At 37.5% G+C, this 22222-nt stretch overlaps 1 protein-coding gene across 6 annotated transcripts in view; it reads left to right on the top strand.

The window, feature by feature from the left end:
* Positions 1 to 22222, top strand: part of AKAP6 (A-kinase anchoring protein 6) — a 292075-nt gene that overhangs the window by 248600 nt on the left and 21253 nt on the right. For 3 of the 6 annotated variants that reach the window (XM_075754011.1, XM_075754008.1, XM_075754010.1), the window contains exons 12-13: positions 12208 to 12423; positions 21807 to 21977. In XM_075754011.1, coding sequence (XP_075610126.1) covers positions 12208 to 12423; positions 21807 to 21977 — 387 coding nt within the window. The remainder of the gene's footprint in view (positions 1 to 12207; positions 12424 to 21806; positions 21978 to 22222) is intronic. The other 3 variants (XM_075754013.1, XM_075754012.1, XM_075754014.1) reach the window with 1 other exon arrangement.

Raw genomic sequence — 22222 nt, 5'->3', positions numbered from 1 at the left:
TGAAATCAAGACTCAGAGATTGAAGAAAAGTGCTGGCTGTTACTACAGGTGCCAGGAATCACTTTCGCTACTGCATTTTGGATACTTTACAATTTTTGGAATTATGTTCCTGGCAGAGCTGCAATCAAAGAATTACAGAAATTCAATGTGCATGTAACAACAGTATGCAAAACCGTTTCCAATAGAAAGTCCAAAAAAAGTCAAGGAGGATTTAATTTTTATACCTCTAAGATTACTAAAAAAAAAGTTGTAATAATTTTATTAAATATCTCAAAAAGAGTGTGACTTCAGAGCCCTAAATCTTGTCACAGATGAAGAAATGTTTACCCAAATTTTGTATGGATTAAATTTTAACAAACAGCAAGGCATGCAGTATTAAGTCTTGTGAAAAATAGGTAGGATTCCAAAGTCAAATATAGCCTGATGCCACTTACAGTGGTTTGAAGCAAACTCAGACTGAATTTACATGACCCACCATCCCAAAGCAGTACTTCTGTAGACCACTTAAATGAGAAACCACTTCTTTATAGTAAAGCAGCTCTACATATTTTTTGCCAAAAATGTGGTATTTATGCCCAAATACAATACGTGGTTTTATAGCTCTAATTTGATTTTAATATATTCAAATATTAATGCTCAGTACTATATATATTTATATATGTACACACACACATGGTACTCAGATACTTAATATACTCAAATGTATCTCAAATTTTGATTTAATTTTCTTATTACTTAATGAAAGAAAGTTTGGTTTGTGTTTCAATAAGCTCTCCCCGTTTAAAGCAATACCCATACAATTTACAGTTCCCATTTAGGACTAAATATCCCATCTGAGACAGGAGCTTTCATTCCATCATCCCATTTAGATTGTGAAGCTTAAACTGTGAATTCTCTCAGGTTTTTTACATTGTTACTTAGTTTTTAACTAATCAAAATCTCAAAATTAATCATAAACACCATCCAATTGTCTAAAATAATTTTGCCCCACAAGTGGTCCCTTTGCTGGGGGAAAGAAAGGGACACAGAAGGTCTAGCCGCCAGGGATGGTTAGATCTGACATGCTGCAGGGTTCCACAGAGCTGTCATAAATATCTACATGCAGTTCTACTTCAACAGTGGCAATGGGCTTCTGGATTGAGATCGGGGTGTGGGATGGAGGTTACTGTAGTAACAAGAAGAACCCTGAGTTCAGCGGAGCTCAGACACAGCAGTACATTGAATCCTTTGGTGGAGGAGAAAATAGCCTAGTAGCTATTTTCAGGCTACTAATTCATATTTTGCTTCCTCCTAGGTCTGTTTTTTGTACTGTCCCCTTATTTCTGATATACCAAGATGATTACCATGCAGACAACATAGCAATATGGTAGAGTTATGTTAAAACTGGCTAGCTTCAGTGTAGAGATCTTTGAGCTTCTTTTATAGTAATTGAGGGGGGCGGGGGGGAAAGCACTTTGGGGATGTAATTAATCTGTTCTGTTTTAGGCATCTGGCTACAGAGAAGATATACTGTACCTCAGCATATCTACTTCTAGATGACTAGCTTGGGCATCAAGTTCTCCATTAGCTCAGATGAATCCCACTCAAGGAATCCATCAGAAATATCTTTAAGACTTGAGGGGCTTGAAGATGTTGAGACAACTGCAATCCCAGCTAAGAAGGATTTACTGCTAATATCTGTGAGGTTCTCCCACACTAACTACAGGCTCATTTCTTTTCCAGAAAAGTTGAGCCCGAATTTCTCTCTCAGCCCTCCTGAATGTGCAATAGTGTACTTGTCTGAACCAGTGTCACCCTGTTGACTGGAACTGGTGAGAAGGAGGCAATGGGGCTCTTGTCCCTGCCTTTCTTACTGTACTGGAATGGTCTGCATTTAATTCCCATGTCATGAGTAGGCTTGTAAGACTTGAGGTCTGACTCAAGCTGACTAGAACAGAAGACACTCTGTCTTACAGTGAAAACTGTCCAAAACTGGCCATTACAAAGTAAAACTTGCAATTTCATAGTGACAAATGGCTTACAGTTCCTTTCCCAAACCTTTTGCATCAATGACATCTGTGGACTTTGGGCTATATTTCCCCTCTCAGTCATGGCCTCTTGAAGAGTCAGATGTGTAGAAGTGAAAATAGCTGACTTGACTTCTTTTGAGAGAACATTGTCAATTCCATCACTTATTATTGTCATTATCATTGAAGATATAATTGATTTTCTGCTTTTGACCCACCCAAATGACTACTGGAAAATGTGACTGCTTATTGTCCTGCTGTTGTCTTGAAGATCTATTATTTACTACAAAACCAGAATCTTTCTCTTCTGTTACTATCAACCTGGAAAAGGAAAACGAGAAGAAAGCGAAAGATGACAAAAGAAAAAGAGAAATAAATATTTCCCCTAAAAATAAGACAAGATTGACCTGCACTAATTTACAGTGAGGGCTGGTACTTTGGTTGGCCTCTGGGCTTTATTTCCTTTGTTAGAGATAACGTATAGAAAAACAAGTACAGTGTGGACTGGAAATATAAGACAGTTAACAAAAATTCACTGTACTGTCTCCATTAAGGTCCACTTTGTACTACTGCATATGATTACACAATTTATTTGATTGTCTATAACTGCCCCTTTGGAACCATAGCACTGCATTTTCAGGTGCAAATCTCTCTGATATTAGTGGATTATTGATTGAATAGTGTTCTCTGGAGCCATTAAATCCTACTAACGAGGTTTTTCTTTAATTGGCGGATCATTGATCTAGTAGACCGTTGCCTAATTTTGGTTTCAGTACTGGACAAGTTTCCCAAGTTTCATCTTTGCATGTAAGTTAATAGATCATAGTCCCAATAGGGAATAGTATTATAGACTGTATTAGTACCTTTACTCACACTAAAAATAATTTCATACTGCCAGGAAACCCGTTGATTTTAGTAGAATTATTTGCAGGGTAAAATGTAATTTAGTATGAGTAAGAATATGAGTGTAAAAAGAACAGACCTTCAGTATACATTCCGAAGTGTTATTGCAATCCTTATCAGGTATATTATGTATCACAGGTATGAGATGTCAGTCAGGAATGGGATTTGCAGACCGGCAACATATTACTAGAGACAGCAGAGTGGCTTAAATTATGCTTGCTGCATAAAGTCAATGGGTTAAAAAAAAAAAAAAAAAAAGTATGTGGATTCCTGTCCTTTGCAGGATGATGCCCTTACTGGTCTGTTAGGCAAGTGCTGCATTTCCTCACCTCAGAATAAAGCTGAAGGCCTGGCCTCTAATCTGATGGATTTTCTGTGTATTTCGGCAATGCCTGGCCATGCAATGACATTTGTCATGCACCACCTTTCCCTTTATCACAGCGACGCTTATTTTCGTGTTTTGGGCACCATAAGAGGAATCTCATTATGTTCTCTAGTCTAAGCTTTAGTGAAGGAAAGAAAGCCTGTTTCATGCCATCTTTGCTTTCATCCTATCTAGTCTTCTTACCCCAGTCCTGTGGTCCAGGCAATGGAGGAGTGACAGTTGATGGTGCAATAATAGGAGTAACACTGAGCCTCTAAGACCGTCATACACAAACAGTCACCTCATCCAGACATTTGGCTTTTGACGACCCTTAGATTTTGACTGCTGTTCACAATTCATCTTGACCACATCACCTGCTTCTGTCCTCACCTCTCATTCTAGCCTTCCTCCTAGCCCTGGGGCTAAACTGTGCATGTCAAAGTCATGTCTGCCTAACTTGTAGAAAAGGCAAGTTAATGTTAATTTAAAATTTAACATATTTATGCCAACACTTGCCTAAAACTTACTATGCAAGTAAGATACTGAGGTAGGCTATGAGATATGAGTGAACGTACCTCATCGCAGTGCTGCCTGGCTCTGGTTGATTCTGCTGCAAGTGACTTCTTTTGTTGGGGACTTAGTTTTGTCTGGAGCTGAAACAAAAAAATGTGTGTCTCTGTGTGTATTTATGATTAAGATATGGCAAAAGAGTGAAAATTATGTTTTTATGCTTTAATGATATATCCATTCTGAGGATGCACTGCGTTTTTGAAATAAGATGAGGAACACCATTTCTAGAAAAGCCCGCTTGTTGTCCTTGTGCATATACAGATACACATGAAAGCACCATAATATATTTTCCTCTGTTTACCCTGGAGCAGCTCAAGCTGTACATTTTTGAATCCAGGCTAAATTTGCTTCACTGACACAAGAAAAAAGCCAAAGGAAATCTCTTTTTCCTTACTCATTAGATGTGTTTATTTTCCCTTTCCTATCACCCTGCCTGTCCTGAAGACTCCAAAAGATTAGTCTAATTTATTTTATGTTTGCTGCTTTCCCATAAAAAGGTAATACCAATGCACTGCAGGATGTTTTTTCCTGTAATTCAGAAGAGGGTAAATTCTCACTACATTTCAGAATGTACCAGGCCCATTGCACAGGGACAGCAAAAATGCATGTCTACCATCTGTGTGGGAACTAGATTAAGAAAGGGAGTAAGTACAATATTATTAACATCTGAACCTCAGCCTGAGGGTTACAGGTATTGATGTACATCTGTGCAAGGAAGTTTTTCTTTTAAATCCTCTCACATAGTTCTGAGGCAAGATACAAAGTTTTAACGGTTTTAACTGTTCATTAAAGATGGCTGAAATTCTGATACCTAAGAGTTTTTAGGCAATTGGAGGGGGTTCCTTGGCACCTAATGAGTGATGTATGTTGAGAAACATCTTGATTTCTTTTAAGCTGTAATTCTAAGTGAATTCCAGCAACTGGAAGTAAAGTTGACCCTAATTTATGCCTTACTAGATTTTTTAAAGTTTCCACCTCTACCTTAAGTCATTTAATCTCTTGAATTTCCACACACATTCATTGGAAACTGCCCAGTGTGGTGATCTAGCAAAAAATTCAAGTTTGTAATGTCCACTACAGGCAAATGAATTTTTGGGTAGTGTGGTTCAGGATTTATCAGTGCAGCACTGATATTTATCCTATCTGTCTGATGCTTTCCCTACTCTTATTTTAGCATTTTCTGAGGGCAAAAAAGAAACCCTAGCAAATTGTGCCACTTGTTTCAATATTTCTCTGTTGGATCTGTTTCTCTGGAAAGGGAACTTCTCAATTTGAATGAGAAGAGGGCACGAACCAAAGGCATTTATAAACACAAACAGTGCCAGACTAGAAAAATGGATCCTCCTGCCATCACGTCTGGCTCCTCTGTCTCAATGACTTGGCTTATCCCCTGGAACCAACTTAACCCCAACTTTGCAGTGTGTAGTAAATAGCTCTAAAATATTTCAGTGTGAAAATGAATCTAATTAATCCCCTGTATGATACACAAGAAAAATAAGACTTGAAAATCTACGTTGTTTTTCAGTAGGGAAGATGCATTTACATCCGACACTAGTTTTCTTTTATTTTTAAAAGTTACCTTCCTGTAATTGCACACTAGTTTAGTGCTAAGATAGGAGCATCTTAACAATAATGGGCACTTTTTTAACAGATTATTGCCAAAAGTGCATTCTTTATTCCAGGGAGACATTGTAATAGATATCAGCGCTTTAGTAATGATACAAGCAATCTGTAAGCTATTATAGTTTCTTTTATAGTAACTTAATCTTCATATTGTTTTATATGTCTGGAATTTTAATAGTTTTTTTAATTTATGAAGAGAAGTGTATTACATATTACTAGTTGCATGGGAATATGAGCTAAATATCAGACCATTGAACTATATTCTTACAAACAAATATTTTGCAGTACTTAACGAGTATAAGGAATAGAACAAAGAAATTAAAGAATGTCGTACAGATATAATAGCAGCTTTTATGGAATGAGCCCAGAAGCATCTGTTCTGGATTGTTACTGTTTTTAATGCATATATTGTACTTCTGGAAAAAAATGGGAAAGAACATGGGTACTTTTAGAATGCTATTTAAAATAAATATTTTATTTAAAAAAATATATTTACCTAATTAACAAATTTATTTGCATTATTGATTGCAAATAAACACAAAGTCCTATGTATTTTTTTTAATGCTAGTGAAATGAATGAATTAATATTTAACCTAACTCTATTAAGCACTTGATTATATGTGGAACACAAGGTCCTATGTCAATTCTTGAAGCCAGTGCGAAAATGAAGTATTTTTTCCTATTAGTTCATTGCCGGTTTTAATACATATAGAAACAGACACAGTTCAAAAGGAATATAGTGAACTGTGCTCAGACTTGTAAGAGAGATATCGTAACACTTTGCTAAGCAGTGAGATACCGAGAGATATGATCGGCGTAGCAATTTAGTGGTTTTAATGTTATTAAAAGTAAGGCTTTTAAATAGAGAGGACCAGTTCACTGTTTTGAAAGAAGTCATAGTCTACTTTAAACTGTCATTCTGTATTTCTGACTTGCAATTAGATGATATTTCTAAAATGTCAGTCCCAGATTCTGTTGTGACCGTCATCGTAATAAAATGTGACAGCAAAGATATTATATCAATACTTTTTCCATAATTAGCATTAAAGATCTCTCAAGGGTTAAGTACAAAGGTTTTCCGCTGAATGGTCTGCAAGCCTTGTGCCTTTAAAATCTTTTAATATAGCCAAGACTGGTGACAACCAGGAGACAAATCTATGAACAAACCCGTTTGGAGAGAATAGTTTTGTGGTGTGTGATGTATGTTACGTAAATGAGCTTATTAGGACTCTCATCTATTTTATTATTGGTGCCCAATTTAATAGAGGCATTTAAAAAACAATATTTCTGCCTGACTCCTTGAAATGAAGAAGATACATTGATATAATTGAGAGCAAATGATTGCATGTTGTGCCATTTAATCATGTCATTTTTCAATTGCTGTTTTTTGCACTTCACTGCATACTTATAGAATATTTAGCTTCAGTATAGATTAAGTCCCACAGTATGCAACTGAGTAGAGTTCCCATATTAGGTGACATTTTCCTTTAACCTTGAAATCAGCAAAAGCAGACAGGTTTGGCAGTATTTTTCTAAAAGATGACAAGTCATCATTCATTTCCTATCTTTGTCATTTAGCTTTTTTATTTTGAGGAATTACTTTTTTTTTTTTTCTTTTTGAGGAATTATTTGGTTTCTCTTTCATTCAATAACAGAAATTCTTATTTTCATCATGTGTCTTGTAAAGATGGAAATACAGGGATACATCACCCCGGACAAGAGAAGTTCCAATTGGCATTGCCATTTCACAGAAAATACTGAAAACTAAACTTTATCCAGCAATTGCAAGCATATCGTTTCCTGTTTTCCCTTTGTTGGTGTATTAGTGATGTTAGCTGTGATTCTTAAAGTTTTACATTAGCACATTTGAAAACTGAAGTGGTGTACAAGCCAAAAAATCACATGTAAAAAGGCAAATTACATTTTTTTAAGAGTTGCACTTTGATTGTTGTAGTCAGAAGGGTAGCTTCCATTCTCAGATTTTTGCCTTAATTTCTGCGTATGGCTGTTGTACAAAATAACAACAGTTTCGCCTTCATTTCGTCTTCCATCAGGCAACAACTGATGCACTAGGAAGGGCACCGTTCCCTCCCTCACATACCCACATCCTGTAACAAGGAGAAAGGGTAAGCCTTTAGCAGACCATGGTTAGACAGAAACTTCCTCTTGGATCTGGGCGTTCCAGATTTATCTGCAGTCGAGCTTCTTTCGTTTTCCTAAAAACACTCAGTATTGCTCATACATGGAAACACTACATAAGCCTAGAAATAACATTTGTCTCAGCATACCTTGGCATTTCTTCTGGACCTGAAAGCACAAAGAAAATCCATCTGTTACTATCTGTCATCTTCCAACTATTTTCAAAGCTCTGGGCACCTCTGCGTGGACCATTGTTATTCCTAATTGCAGAGTGAAAGCAAGAAAGATGGAAATGGTTGAAAGAACTTCAGATCACATCAAATATATGTGGATTATGTGGATTTATGTGGATAAACTAATCTTAAACTGACTTTTAAACTATTTTTAAGCACAACCAGTCCCACAGAATTCACTGAGAACCTTAGTACTTTTAAATGATCAATACTAAACACCTGCTCAAGAGCTTTGATGTAGCAGTGCTTCAGTGGCCACCTCATCTACCATGTTGTGTGAGAAAGCCTACTTCCCGTCCATGTCCGTCAGTCATGCAGAACAGGCAGTGCAGCACAGCTCAGGCATTGATCCCCTGCAGGAAGGCTGAGGGATGAAGGGGGACCGAGGCTTGAGAGACTCTAATATTCCTCAACTTCCCACCTTTCTATGCCTCCCACGCTCTCTGGCACTGCCTAAAGCTGCGCACGTGTTTCTGGTCATGTGCCATTCACTTAGGAGTCACACAGCTATGCAGAACACCTTCTGTTCGGATCATGGCTACTTCCATCCCCATAGATAGTGCCATTAGCCCATGGCTTGGAAAGAGTGTTTGATGTCATTCGACTCAGCAGGGGCTTTTCCAGATGATTTAAGGCATGGTATTAACAAGCTGTGAAAGTAGTTTCAGCTAGCCCTTTTTAGCTATGCGGGTGATAACTTCAAAGCACTGAAAACAGGAGTAGGCAGAGGGAAGAAAAATCTTCCAAGATTCTAACAGCACAGACAGGAATCCTCAGTATGGGAAAATATGACTTGTAATAACATTATAATGAATAACACCTCAATGTTATCATAGTATCTGTTGTGAAGCAAAGGACTCAGGCGCAAAGTCAAGTTCGTACACGGCAGCTGCAGTTACTGTGTATGCTCTTAGCCTGCAGCAAGAAGTCAAATGCATTAATTTAAGTCTCGCTGCAAATGATATAAGTGAATGTGTTTCTCCCACATTTGCAAAGGTATGGATTGTATTTACAGTTACCACAGCTCAACGGACGCATGATAGTGTGAGGAACCACAACTGAAAGTGTCTGATCTCTTAATCTATACTTCAGCAAATCTTCTGCACACACGGGAGCCTAAGTGATGCTCCTCAGTCTACTGTTAGATCATTTCCTAATTTTCTGAACCATCAAGTACCCAGCAGCTTATTGTAGCAGCTGTAGACCATCAGACCCAAGCCCTAGTAGAGATACTAATAATATTTTTCCCTTTTTTTTTTTAATTAGTCATGAATTATAGCTGTTAATTCACAATGTAGAATGTACCTTGCAAGTAATTAAAGTAACCATGGTCCTGGAAGCATACTTGGTGTGTACAATTGCCATATTGACAGGTTTTCATGCCATTTTAACCATAGCAGAACTTGGATGGATGTACAACACTGTGAGATGTCATGTTATAGGATACGGGCAATTATTGTCTCCCTTTAGGACACTGTATACCAGACCCTAATACTGCTTAGATTCATTATTGCTAGTGCTGTTATACAGGGTTTAAAGATGTCTTTACATGATTAAGTTCTCTGGCTTTTAAAGTATTGTTACTATAGCCAACTCTTTCAACACGCTGTAAGCTACAAGCACTTCATTCTTCTCCTGTTTAATATTAACCATAATATCATGTAATAAAATTGAAACAAAAGTGCCATAGGCCTAATTGTACTGTCACAGCCATGTAAATCAGAAATAGCTTCAGTAAAGCTACTGTTATTATGCTGGTGTAAAATTGATGTAAATTAGAAATGACTTGGATGTTGTAGCTCTGCCTTCAGATAACACAATGTAAAGGCCTCACTTAAACTCGCATATAATGGCTTATGAAGGAAATACTCTTTACCTCATCATATTATATGGTATTGTATCAAAAATGAACAAAATTTATAGGGGATGACATAATCAGATAGATCAACGTAAGTTAATGTTATGGGGGCCAGATTCTGAGCTGTATTGACTTCCATGAAGTTAATACATAGCTTTTGACTGCCGTCAGTACGTAACTTACCATCACTTCCATAAAACTGAATTGCTTAGCTGTTACACAATGTAAAATGACAAGCCAGACTTTAGGTAGATTTTTCGGTTTGGTTTGGTTTGGTTTGGTTTTTTTCTGATGTGATGTTAGGCTAATGAACAACATCAGAAAGGAAATGTGCCAGACGTGGTGGTTACATCAAGAACTATGTAGGAAACTAGTAATGAACTCTAGGAAAATAAATAAGGGCAAGTTCAGGAAATGTAAGTGAAAATGCAGCTCTGGTATAAATTGAATAATAAAATTCCTGGTCATATTTTGCCATAAATAGTGGTTTGGGAATTTGTCATTCACCTTATTTAAAATTCAGAAATATTAAAGGTACAGGGTTCTCTCATTATAGAAGTAATAGAATTCTAGCTATTACAGAGTTAGGGTAATTTAAATAGCTATAGAATGCATTATATCAATAAGTGGAACATCTGTATGAAATGTCCACCTGCTGATATACTACTCAATGTACTTTACAATGAAATGTACTTAATCATTTTAAGACGTCTTCTAATGAAGCCTTATCGGGATTAACATTTTGAACACAAATACTTTTAGGCATTAAAACTTCTGCTTTAAATGAGATTGCATTGTCTTGTTTACCCTTGTTGATTAATAAGCAATCTGTTAACTGTTAGAACGGCCCAATTGTGCCAGTGAAAGTAGATTAGTAATTCAGCTATGTTTGTGGGTTTAATCATCATTTCTCTTGAAGGCTTTGAACAAAAAAAAATCATTTGCACACTATCTGTAGGCAAAGAAAAGATATATATTTTTCGATGTTTTGCTTCAGACTTTCAGCTTAGGGTTATTGATCAAGCACACACTTCCTGCAGCAAAATACTCATTTGAGGTACAACATTTCTAAGTATAATTCCAATTTTAAAAGAAAAAGTGATACAAAAATCTGGAACTTGAATTCACTTTCTATAGAATGCTATTGTTTTGCTAATAAAATTCAGGAGGGCAGGTCCTGTTTTTTTATCAGTTAACGCTTGTGAACAGCTTTGAGAGATGTGGTGGCTTTTTTGTTTGCTTGTTGTGATTAACTGGAGGCTTAAAGGCAAATACCCTGTCTTCAAAAAAGATGATAGTTCAGATTTTCTCATGGGGTCATGCACTTTCATCTGTGGCATCCCACAGAGGGAAACAGATGTTGGCAAGTTACGATTTAAATTATCTGGAAAGCTCCCACGTGTGGAGCACAGTCCTGTTAAATTCAGGAGTAGCACAGGCCTGTGATAATAGTTGAATACTCGAACCATGCAATGCCATAAAAGTACAGCATCTCAGAGGCTGGGCTGAAGCAGTCATCCTCAGATGTGTTTGTGCCTTCTGTACCCCAGCTTCATAGCTATTATTAAAACCCATTATGAGTTAATAAAATCCTGATTTGATGTTGAATGACGGTAGAGTGTGATTGTGGATAAAACCACGCTCGAAAGCACTCTATGCCATTAACTGCTTCCGGGTGGTAGATCTCTCTTTAGTTTTGGCATGTAGGATGCATTATTTATACTGCTGTTCAATGAGATTCTCAGTGTAGTTACTTGGGTTTCTGGCGTAGAAACAACATATCCTGGCTCCCATCAATATTCAGCAATATTAAGGCTTAGCGATTGTCTCCCATCATGCAGTTCATGTCAGACTGCATTCTTGGTAGCACTGGAATTGGTATGATGAAATAAATGCAGTGAATTACTCATCTTTAAGACGGGTACAGTTATCACAGTATTCCTACATTTTCTTGAATATGGAACTACCGTGGAAATATTTCATGATAACCAAAAACATCTGTAAAGAATTTTATACTGAATTTTCTCTTTCCTTAAGGTTTCTCCTCTGACAGGGTACATATGACCCATAATTTCTATTGTTTTTTCTAAAAATATATATATTCTCATTGCATGACTACAATTTTCCCCCCCATTTTTTCCTGAAGAGTTTCTGAAGCTGATTACTGTCAGGATAACTCATTTCAGATGTATCCTAGTTGAATGAAGAAAAAAAAGGAAGAATAAACCAGTCTACACCATAAAACTTTCAACATTATTGAGACAGTTAGCTATGTATGGCATTTGTTCGAAGACGACTGAAAGTAGCTTTACTCTTTTGCGCTATTAAGATTAAGATTGCATTTATCTGAAAATAAAACACTAAGCTTTGACACTAAGTATGGGAATTTATGGAAGAGCTGAAAAAACTATTGTAAGACAGACATTGGGCACCATTTAATATCAGATAATAGTTAATGTTTTAATTTGCAAAGTATTCCACACTGACATCTGTTGTCTGTCTGTCCTGCAGTCTCTATGCTGTGAGATCAAACAGAGACGTCGTGGGGTAGCCTCTGTGCTGCGATTATGCCAGCACCTCCTGGATGACCAGGAGACCTGCAACCTAAATGCAGATCACCAGTCCATGCAGTTGATAATCGTAAACCTTGAGAGGAGGTGGGAAGCCATTGTCATGCAAGCTGTCCAGTGGCAAACAAGGCTACAGAAGAGATTGGAAAAAGACTCGGTGAGTGATGCTTGCTTTAAAAAGATCTCATATGGTTTCGTTCTTCATGAGACACTTTTTCAGTGCAAGGCAAACACATTCATCTCACAGTGTTTTCTTCTGACCAAAGATGCCCTTCCTAGTCTTTAGTGCCAACAAGTGAAGCTTCAGTTTTTCACAAAGCATTGTATTCTATGGACAAAACTGGTTAATAAGATAAACTCACAATATACGTGTTCTGTTTGCTGGATATTTAATCTCATCACATCTGATCCTGTCAAGTAATGAAAACAATCTTCTCCCATTGACAAGTTGCTCAGTACCTAACAGAACTGGGCCCAGAGACATATTTCACTGATTGTAAATATATTTCAGAAGAAGTATTTTCTATGTAAGTAAGACTGGTTTTAATTAGCATCCCAGCAGTAGATGTGTATTTCACATAGAATGCCATGGGTATGTGATTAATATACGATTCTGTGTTATTTGAATATAAGTAAAATGCATTAATTTGCTTTTATCTCAGGAAATGATTCCTAAGAGGCAAAATAGCACTTTGCTTAAACCATCCATTAAGTGGCATAAATTAGAAAGGTTTTCTACAGCATAAAACTATAATACAAAGCAGTATCTACATTTAAACAATAAACCATAGGGGGAACAAAATAATCCCTACTGTAACACCATTGACTGTAATGGATGAATTGGCTCAGCATGTTTTGTGCTACTATCATAATGCTGCAGTCTGTATACTGCAGCTACATTGACAGCAACGATAACCCTGTGTAGTGCATATACTGAAGAGCCTTGAGAGCTGAGAACAAGTGACATATATTTAGCTTACATAATTTTTTAGGTTTATATCAAGCAAATAAAAGGAAAAAAACGCTTGACACTTACATGCGTCCTAACAATTATCTGACTAATAGTGAAATACTTCTTTTTACTTCTTATTGTTAAAGTTCCTTTACAAAAATAACAGAAGCTCTAATTCTCTTGCTCAGTTATGGTAGTGTAGTATGAAGATATACAAGACATTGTTCAGAAACACTGGCAGTTCCTGAGTGAAAATACTATTAGTCTAAACAGGCCAAGAAATGGTGAGTTAGTGAGGAGGATGCTGTGGACAAGTGAACTGTTGAAGGTAATAATAATCTGTTTGTGTGCCTACCTTTATCAAATGTTATAAAGTAGGAGTGCTCCTCTGCCTGTTTGGTTTATTGGCTGCTTTGCTTTAGGTATTGAGATAGAAATGGAACTTGAGAAAGGAACAAGGTTTGAATAGACTTTCAGGACAAGTCAAAAGGGGCATGTCTCTTTATGAGGCAACATAGAAGGAAGACATCATTGAAAAGTATATGGAGTGTGAATGTTGGTTTTATAAGCATGGGAGTAGTCAACTGACAATGTAAGAAGTGTAGGTAATTGAGGAGAGTCAATTAAGCCCGCAAAAATTTGATCTGGTTGGAAGAAGTGTAAAAATGATGAAGCTACATGTGATTGTAGAAGGATATAGAGAAACGAAAAGAATATTTTTCAGCCTTTCCTTATACATCTACGTGCAAAGAGGGAAGTATCAAATGAAGAGGAATGGTACTGGAAACAACCAAGGAGATCAACTAAGACCTTTCACTGTATCACCAGCAGAAAAAGGTCAAATCTTAATGATGCTAACTTTCCTCTCATAGAGCTAGTGAGAGCTGTAGATGTCACAGCTGACGCAGATTACCAGAGGGAGAACAGTCATACTGACAGAGCATGAAGAAAAGAGGAGATCTGGGGAGGACAGAGCAAGAGTTCCATTTTGTCTGTGCTTAGTTTATGTTAATGGTCACTAAGAAGGAGATATTTAAAAGCCAGGCACAAGAGCAGGGTTAGAAGCAAAGGAGTTTACTTGAGCCCTCAGTCCAGAGATGGGAACTGCAGGTATCTGTATAGTAACATTTAAAAAGGAGAAAGGGAAGCAGGTAAGGAAAAAGGCTTGTTCGACCTAGTGAAAAGTAGAAGATGAAGGAAGAACAATTGGCAAAAAAAAAAAACCCACTGAGGAGGTAGAAAAAGAATCTAGAGAGCAGAAAATCCAAGGCAGTACTTTTTTGGCAATCTGATCAAGTGGAGTCAAAAGTAAAACAGAAGCTGGTAAAATAAAGATCATGAGAAAATGTTAGAGAAATTTCAGTGGAATTAACGGAAGAAGGAGAATTAGTGAGGATCCGGAATGAAGCTGAATAGAAAATAGAGGTAGGAGTTTTAAACAATGCATTCACATTTACATGAGAGGTAAGTCAAGAAATAAAAGACAAATGCCATCTCAACAGTGGCAGAGAGACAACATTCTTAAGTTTTGAAGATAATGAATCTGGAAGAGCAAGAATTGAAAACAGAAGTAAGAGAAGTCAGCAGTGAAATAGGCTGGGCACGTGAATGGGTTGCAAAATAAATATGAGACTGAGGAATAGAAAAGATTGATAAACAAAGAAACTATAATAGTAAAGTTTTTTAATTCTCTTGAGAAATGCTGCTTGTATTTTCCATCTTCAGAATATTTTCAGTTATAGCACTAATATATTACATCAATAGCTCCAGTAAACTGTTGGTTAGTGCCGCACAAAAAGTTTAATAAGCTGACCAGCAGTAGAAAAAACAGTTGAATTTTGGAGCTTCAAAAACAAATTTGCGCAGTATTAGGCAACAGCCAAACCAAAAAATAGTTCTCAGACTCCTGAATTTTAGTTGCTAGAGACTGAGTATCTATTGGGTTTATAACTGCCCAAGAGAGATTGGACTGTGTTTCTACTGTGTTTCTCTAAAAGGTAACATACCACAAAGATGATTAACTGCCTTTTTTCATCTACAAAACTTATCATTCTATTGTAGTGAATATATATCTTCTATTGAACTTGGAACAGAAGCAAGTTGCATTTGTGAGGTAGCTTAGAGAGTGCTGAACAGAAGTCCAAGTTACTGTAGTGAAAGCATATTATCTCCTTTTGAACGTGAGCAGTTGCCGTGTGGAAGCAGTTTACTGTTTGTAGCTGCCGTTACTCTAAATAAACTGTTACGAGCTCACTAGAGCTTGGTGCTGCTCTTGTGTTTCTGTTTGGGATTGCAATCGATCAGGAGTTGAGGCGTGGTGAGGGTATCAGTATGGCACCTTGCTTGATATCTGGACACTTGGAACTTCACGCAGTACACGCTGCGTTGTTCCTCCTTTGCCTGAGATAGCTTGGAGTTACTTGCTGGGCTGAGCTGACTTTCACCGGGCAGGGGGTGTATCATTCTTTCTGCTGAGAAATGGCAGCCATTTAGAGCAATTGTGATGCTCATCTGATTTTCACTGTGGGCTGTTTTGTTTTGCAACCTCTCATCCTAGGCTTGTTTATAATAATATGATGATTTGAAGCGTGTCAGTATCTACAAGTTTCTCATGTTGATAAAACTATCTGTATTCTCAACATTTAAAGATGCCCCAGCCACTGCAGGATTCAGGTTTCTTTGTCTTCCTTGTCCTGAGTTGGCATGTTCTAGCCTTCCTTTTCACTCAGTTCCTGTGTAGTCATTTCTTGGGTAGGTACCAGGACTGTTTCTTCTGCTTCCCTATCTCTCTGTATTTGATGGTGTGCCAGTCCTGGCACATAAACAGTATCCCTTGGTAACAAGTCTTTATTTGTGGTTGCCCACAAAATACTGTAATTTATGAAAACAAATAAGATGTTTTTATACCCTGATGGCATCTGACTCATTCATGGCATCTGACTTGCTGACAGTAAATAAGATAGCCCAAATGATTATATTGCCTCATATAAGTACCAGAGTCACTTGCATCTTCTACTGTCTTCTTAATTTGTGTACTGGGATCTTCCTTTGTCCTGTTTCCGCCCCTTCTTACATTCAGTCACTTATCTGGACCACTTATAGCATTACAAAGGTATGCTGGAATTAACCACAAAAGGCTTTTAGGTTTCTTTTGAATTGTTTGACTTCATTGATGGTTTTCAGCAGTGTTTAATTTTGCTCTACTTTTGCAACAGCGGGCACCACAAGTTTACAAATAACAAGAAGATATTAACATGTACTACAAGCACCTGAAGTCTAGTAAGAGATCTCCTTTTCATAAATCAGAAGTTATGTCTAGAATGTGAAATTATCAATGAGAATCACTCCAGAAGGATGAAATCTGGTTAAATTCAGTAGGCTAATCTAGCTGTAAAGAATGAAGTATTCATACAATGAAAAAAACCACGAAGATTACGTTTAAAAAACAGTAGGACACTTGTCTGTTACTGGAAGCAGTCCTAATCTATTTTAGCAAAAGAGGTTTTTATTTCCCCCATCTGTTTTTTTGTGGTAAATTCTTTTCCCCCAGATTTATCATTCCATAGTTTGCCGATACAATGTTATACGTCACCTAAATTTTAGCTTCAGAATTACACAGATGCCTTATAGTATGCCTAACAAGACCCTGCTGGCAATCATCTTAAAAGAGAAAGGAGTCTGTCTGGCAATCGCAACAGCAATAGCAACAATCTTCAGTCAACTAAACCCAAATTGCCATCTAAAATTCCTGCTCAACAGCTGGAGAATCTTTAACTCACTATGCACTTTCCTTAAGAGGGTCTAGCCTACTAGAAAGACTGAACAGTTAAAAAAGGATTTGGGACAGACTCAGTCATGGTCATGCCCACAAGTTTACAGCAGTTAAGTCAAAGTGGGAATATGTAAATTGTTTTATGCAAATTTTTTTTGATCTTTTGCTCAGCCAGTGGTATACCCAATGTAAGTTATGTGTTTAGCCTCAGTGGATTATTCCAGCAGCTACAGATGTTCACAGTTTGGGGATGTCCTGTCCAAGTCAGATATGTCTCTGTATAGAAAGCTGCCATGAGGTGACCATAGAAATTCACTTTTCTGGGACTGTTTTACCAATACTGGAGTATATAAAACTGTTGTACTGCTGTGGCTGAGAGAGAGAGAAAACTGTGGTTTCTAATGGATTTCACTTCTTAAATTGCAATTCAATATTCCTGCCTTTTTGGTGACTGGATGTGCTGGTTTTGGCTGGGATAGAGTTAATTTTCTTTATAGTAGCTAGTACGGGGCTGTGTTTTGGATTTGTGCTGAAAACAGTGTTGGTAACTATTTTCATTACTGCTGAGCAGTGCTTACATAGAGCCAAGGCCTTGTCTGCTTCTCCCAGCGAGTAGGCTGGGGGTGCACAAGGAGTTGGGAGGGGACACAGCTGGGACAGCTGACCCCAACTGACCAAAGGGATAGTCCATACCATATGACGTCATGCTGAGCATATAAAGCTAGGGGAAGAAGAAGAAAGGGAGGGAACGTTGGGAGTGATGGCGTTTGTCTTCCCAAGTCACAGTTATGTGTGATGGAGCCCTGCTGTCCTGGGGATGGCTGAACACCTGCCTGTCCATGGGAAGCAGTGAATGAATTCCTTGTTTTGCTTTGCCTGTGCATGTGGCTTTTGCTTTACTTATTATACTGTCTTTATCTTAACCCATGGGTTTTCTCACTTTTACTCTTCCAATTCGCTTCCACATCCCACCGGGGGGGGGGGGGGGGCGGGGAGCAAGCGAGCGGCAGTGTGGTGGCTGGGGTCAAACCACGACACTGGAGAAACTGCTTTTTCTCCAGACTTCTCATTCATTGAATGAGAAACATATCTGTTTTATGGAGCAGGCAATCTCTTCTCTTATTCAACAGAGAGGGCTAATTATTGAAGGGACAGTATTAGTCATGCTTTTAAAATGGAGAGTTTGAGCTAAGCAATTTGGGTTAAGGTGCTGTAATTCTTACATTGTCTTGAAAATGTCTGAAATATTCATTTCTCTGATCACTAACTTCACTACTATGCTTCATGAAAGAAGAAAAATTATTTCTCTTGTTCTCCTGAGTCATGTCATGTGTACACTACACTGTATGTCCAGCAAAACCCCCATCTGTATTGGCTTGAAAGTATGCTGTACATCCAGCCACATAATTGAAAATAATAAGGCCACAATAAATGGGATGGCCTTGGGGTATAACACCCAAGAGATTCAATTGGTGTCGCTTTGCATCAATGTCCATGCATCATGGTAATTGAGGTAACATAACCAATTACCACATTTTAATTAGAGTTGTAAGGACTTGGGAAAATCTGCAATGGTGAGACAGCTCACTTGGAAAAAAAAAAAAAGGCACCTCTCGCTTTTCCACAAGCTTGTTTCTTAGGAGGTAAAGAGCCTGCTTAACACTCTGTTTAGGATTTTTTCCAACTTCCTCTTGGTTTCATTCTTTATAATGCACTTTGAAAAACAAGTTGTTAAAAATACTATATTGCTTCGATCTGGTATCTTTATCCCTTTTCTCTGTTTATCTGTTTCTGTGATGCTTTCTGGAAAAGAAAAGTTTTTAATAATGCTGGGCATGGTGTCTCCCCTTCACTTTTCTATATTTAATTTACTGGTGCAATATTTTTTCAAACCATGGACTGACACTTGTTCCAAGCTTAAAAAAAAAAAACAACAAAAAAACCAACAAACAAAACACCACCACAAAAAACCTGCCTTCAGAGGTAAAAAATGAATTTGTCATTGTTCAGTTATTTGTTAGATAGCTTCACTAAGCAAAAACTTGGTTTCTTAATCTTATTTTATCACAAGCCATTATTTTGTAAGGTGGGATCTAGATAAAAATCTTACATAAAATTTAGAAGTTCATCAGAAGTGCCTAGTACCGCAAAGTACTGAGCGATGATTAACTTCACTGTCTGAGAAGAGCACACTACATGTTGTAAAGTGCTGAACACCTATTACATGATCTAGCCCTCACAAAGTAATTATTTAATGACTTATGTTTAAACCTTTACTAATTGTTTTTTCCATTATCTATCACAAGGCATTTTTGTTTTGATATTGGACCTCTTCACAGTATAGCGTATGACAATACAATCTTGATTGCTTGTATTTACTTCTGTCCATCATCTTGGTTTATTCATATTTCAACACTGAAGACTGCTCACTTTGGCTCTTCCTTAAAATATGGATTTTTTTAAGTGAGTGAATATTTGATTGTCGAGTCTGCAATGTGCTGCACCATCCTCGTACTTGAGATGCGTTTGGTTTTGAGCTTCTGGGTTGCATTGCGTGCCTGATTTGTGACATGGAATAATTATCTGTAGGATCTGAAATGAAGTTACATAAATGGTGAACATAGGTCTACATTCTTCTTGGACTTTAATTCAAGATAGGTGATATGCCCCGCATTCTTGCAAGACATTCTGTATTTCTCATAATTTTCTTGAGGGTCAGCTGTAGTTATGATGGCAACCATCATGACAGTATGTGAAGTCTGAATGATCTGGCAAAACTGAAGCTGGTAAAATCCTTCTTGTTGAGTAGATCTTGGTAAAAAATTGCAGAGCCAGTGGACTTTAGTCAAAATTAATTCAAAATTCAGATAATAACTCTCCTGAGTGGTCACCTGCGGTGATAGCATTTTAGAATGAATAGAAAAAAAAAAAAGAATACATCTAAGTTTTCCCACAGAGGTCTCTTCTCAATCCTCAGAGAATGCAAAACTGTCATAACTAACTAACAGTTTAGGGCAACGATACAGAGGTGAAATACACTATGCGACGTTACCAATTTGCTAAATTATTCAACTGTTTCCCTCACCTCTGGCAGATGTTGTTATGTTTTGCAAAATGATAGGAGGCCCAAGGGGTATATTCAAACTCATAACCCCAGCCAAACCAGAACAAATTCCAGTCCTCTGAGAGAGCAAACCCTCAGAGGCGGTCATCTGAGCTCACTGCCACCAGGTCAGACTTCTAGCTGTTGCTCTAATTTTAATCACTTTATGGGACTCTTTAGTTGTCTGTTGTATTAGGCAAGAAAAGGCTAATGGTTAATCCAGACTCCAGAGACTAAGGCAGCCCTATTTCACTATTTCACAATCTCTGTTAAACCATAGGAGGCCTGAGCTCTCCCCCTGGCGAGGGTGGAAAGTAAAGGTACATACTCCTAGCTGTCTCTAGAGTCCCAGAAGATGTTTTAGGAGTAAGCTGAACTGTTAAGTTTGGGAGCAAATGTACTCACCAGATCTACCTTGTTGCTTGCATGACCTTTGTTCTTTTCTGTTAATGAAAAGGGAGCACTGCAATAAACTCTTCACGTGTAGGACAGTTCCAACATGGACAGTGCTAGCAAAAGGCATTCCTGTGGAGCCTCTTCCAGTGCAGTTTATCTTTGCTCTATAAGGTGAGCCACCTAGAGCAGAAAGAGTAGTTCAGCATTCTTGCTCTTTCAGTCCTTTTCTCTGCACTGTTTCCAGACATACAACGTTTCCTGCTAACGTTGATGGTGTTGATTACATATGAATTTGTAGTTTCCAGTATAACGAAACCTACAAGAACATTTCTTGTAGCTTGTTCAACCATAATCCTACAGTAGCACGTTTCAATCACCATCCACCTCAACTGGACTGAATATACTTCTTTGAGATGCACGTTTCTCTTCTGTGACTCTGATAATTCTGCAGACACATTTAGTTTCTTTGCCCTCTCCAGGGTACCCAGCAAACTTTGTAACGAAAGGTGAAAGTTACTTTTTTGTTGTTGGCATGAGCACAGGAAGATAAATGAAATTACATTAAAAGTAAAGAGTTATTTTAATGAGAAAATCAATTGCTGCAGTACTTAATTACTCCAAGCCCCCTTTGATTTTCTTTTCTTGACGAAGCACACAACATTTCTGTGTTTGAAATTTACTTGCTTTATTAGAAGACAGGTTTCTGTATGAAACTGGGAATGCTTCAAAATGGCTGATGATGGTTTTAAACAAAAAGGCTACAAAAGCCAAATAAATAAGACATATATTTCCCAGTGTCATTTTTAAACCAAACATGGTTGCTTGACCATGTATAACTACTAGCCAGAGCTCCTACTACAGTGAAAAAAACTGACTTCAAGTATTCAAGGCAGAAAATGTCATGATCACAGTGTTGCAGGAGTAGGTTCCTGGTGCTATCATTAGATCAAATCATAATGTCTGAATTGGGTATAAAATACTGTGTCTGTACTAATGTTTTTTAGTAGTATCCTGTGAGCAGTTTGTTTCGGTGACTGACAATCTTGTCTTTAAATCACAGCTACTTTGAATTTTTTTCTCTATTATGCTCTATTATGTTAAAGGAAGAATTACATATGCTTGCCGGCACAATGCCACAAAGTTTTGTATATACATCTACATCTATATGTATTTATATTTAAAAAGAATTACGTCTTTGGGCTTCGTTAACCTTTTCTGGTTAATGCAGTTTTAATCTATTCAAATGTATAAATTCAGAAAGAGGGAAAATTGACGTATTTTAAAGTTGCTTAAACACTTTAAACTCTTATTTCTCAGGAAATGTCAAGGCTGGTCAGTGGTGCTGTGTTACCCAGTGAGAAACTGGAAATCTTTCCTTCTGGGGATATACAAAGCTTCTGTGTTCATCCATGCAGCCGGAATGTACTTCTGTTTCTCAGCTATCTACTGGCGACTCTGTGTTTCAGACTGGTGCTGCTTTGGAGTTGGGTGAGGGAATTTCATAGCTGGTAGAACGTTGGTAATACTCCTCTGCTGATCTGATTATTTTTTTTAAATGGTTGGTGTTTACAAACCCTCAAGAGATTTAGAATGCCAGTGAAGCCCTCAAAAGTGTCAATTTATCACATGGCTCTGTAATTCAATATATGATCATGAAAACACTGTCATACCTCTCATAGGTATGACATACCTCTCATAGTATTTGACCCTCATTGGTGGTGTATCTAACATTC

The sequence above is a fragment of the Balearica regulorum genome, chromosome 5 (assembly GCF_011004875.1).
Source record: "Balearica regulorum gibbericeps isolate bBalReg1 chromosome 5, bBalReg1.pri, whole genome shotgun sequence".
Lineage (NCBI taxonomy): Eukaryota > Metazoa > Chordata > Aves > Gruiformes > Gruidae > Balearica > Balearica regulorum.
This window is presented reverse-complemented; position numbering and strand designations above follow the sequence as displayed.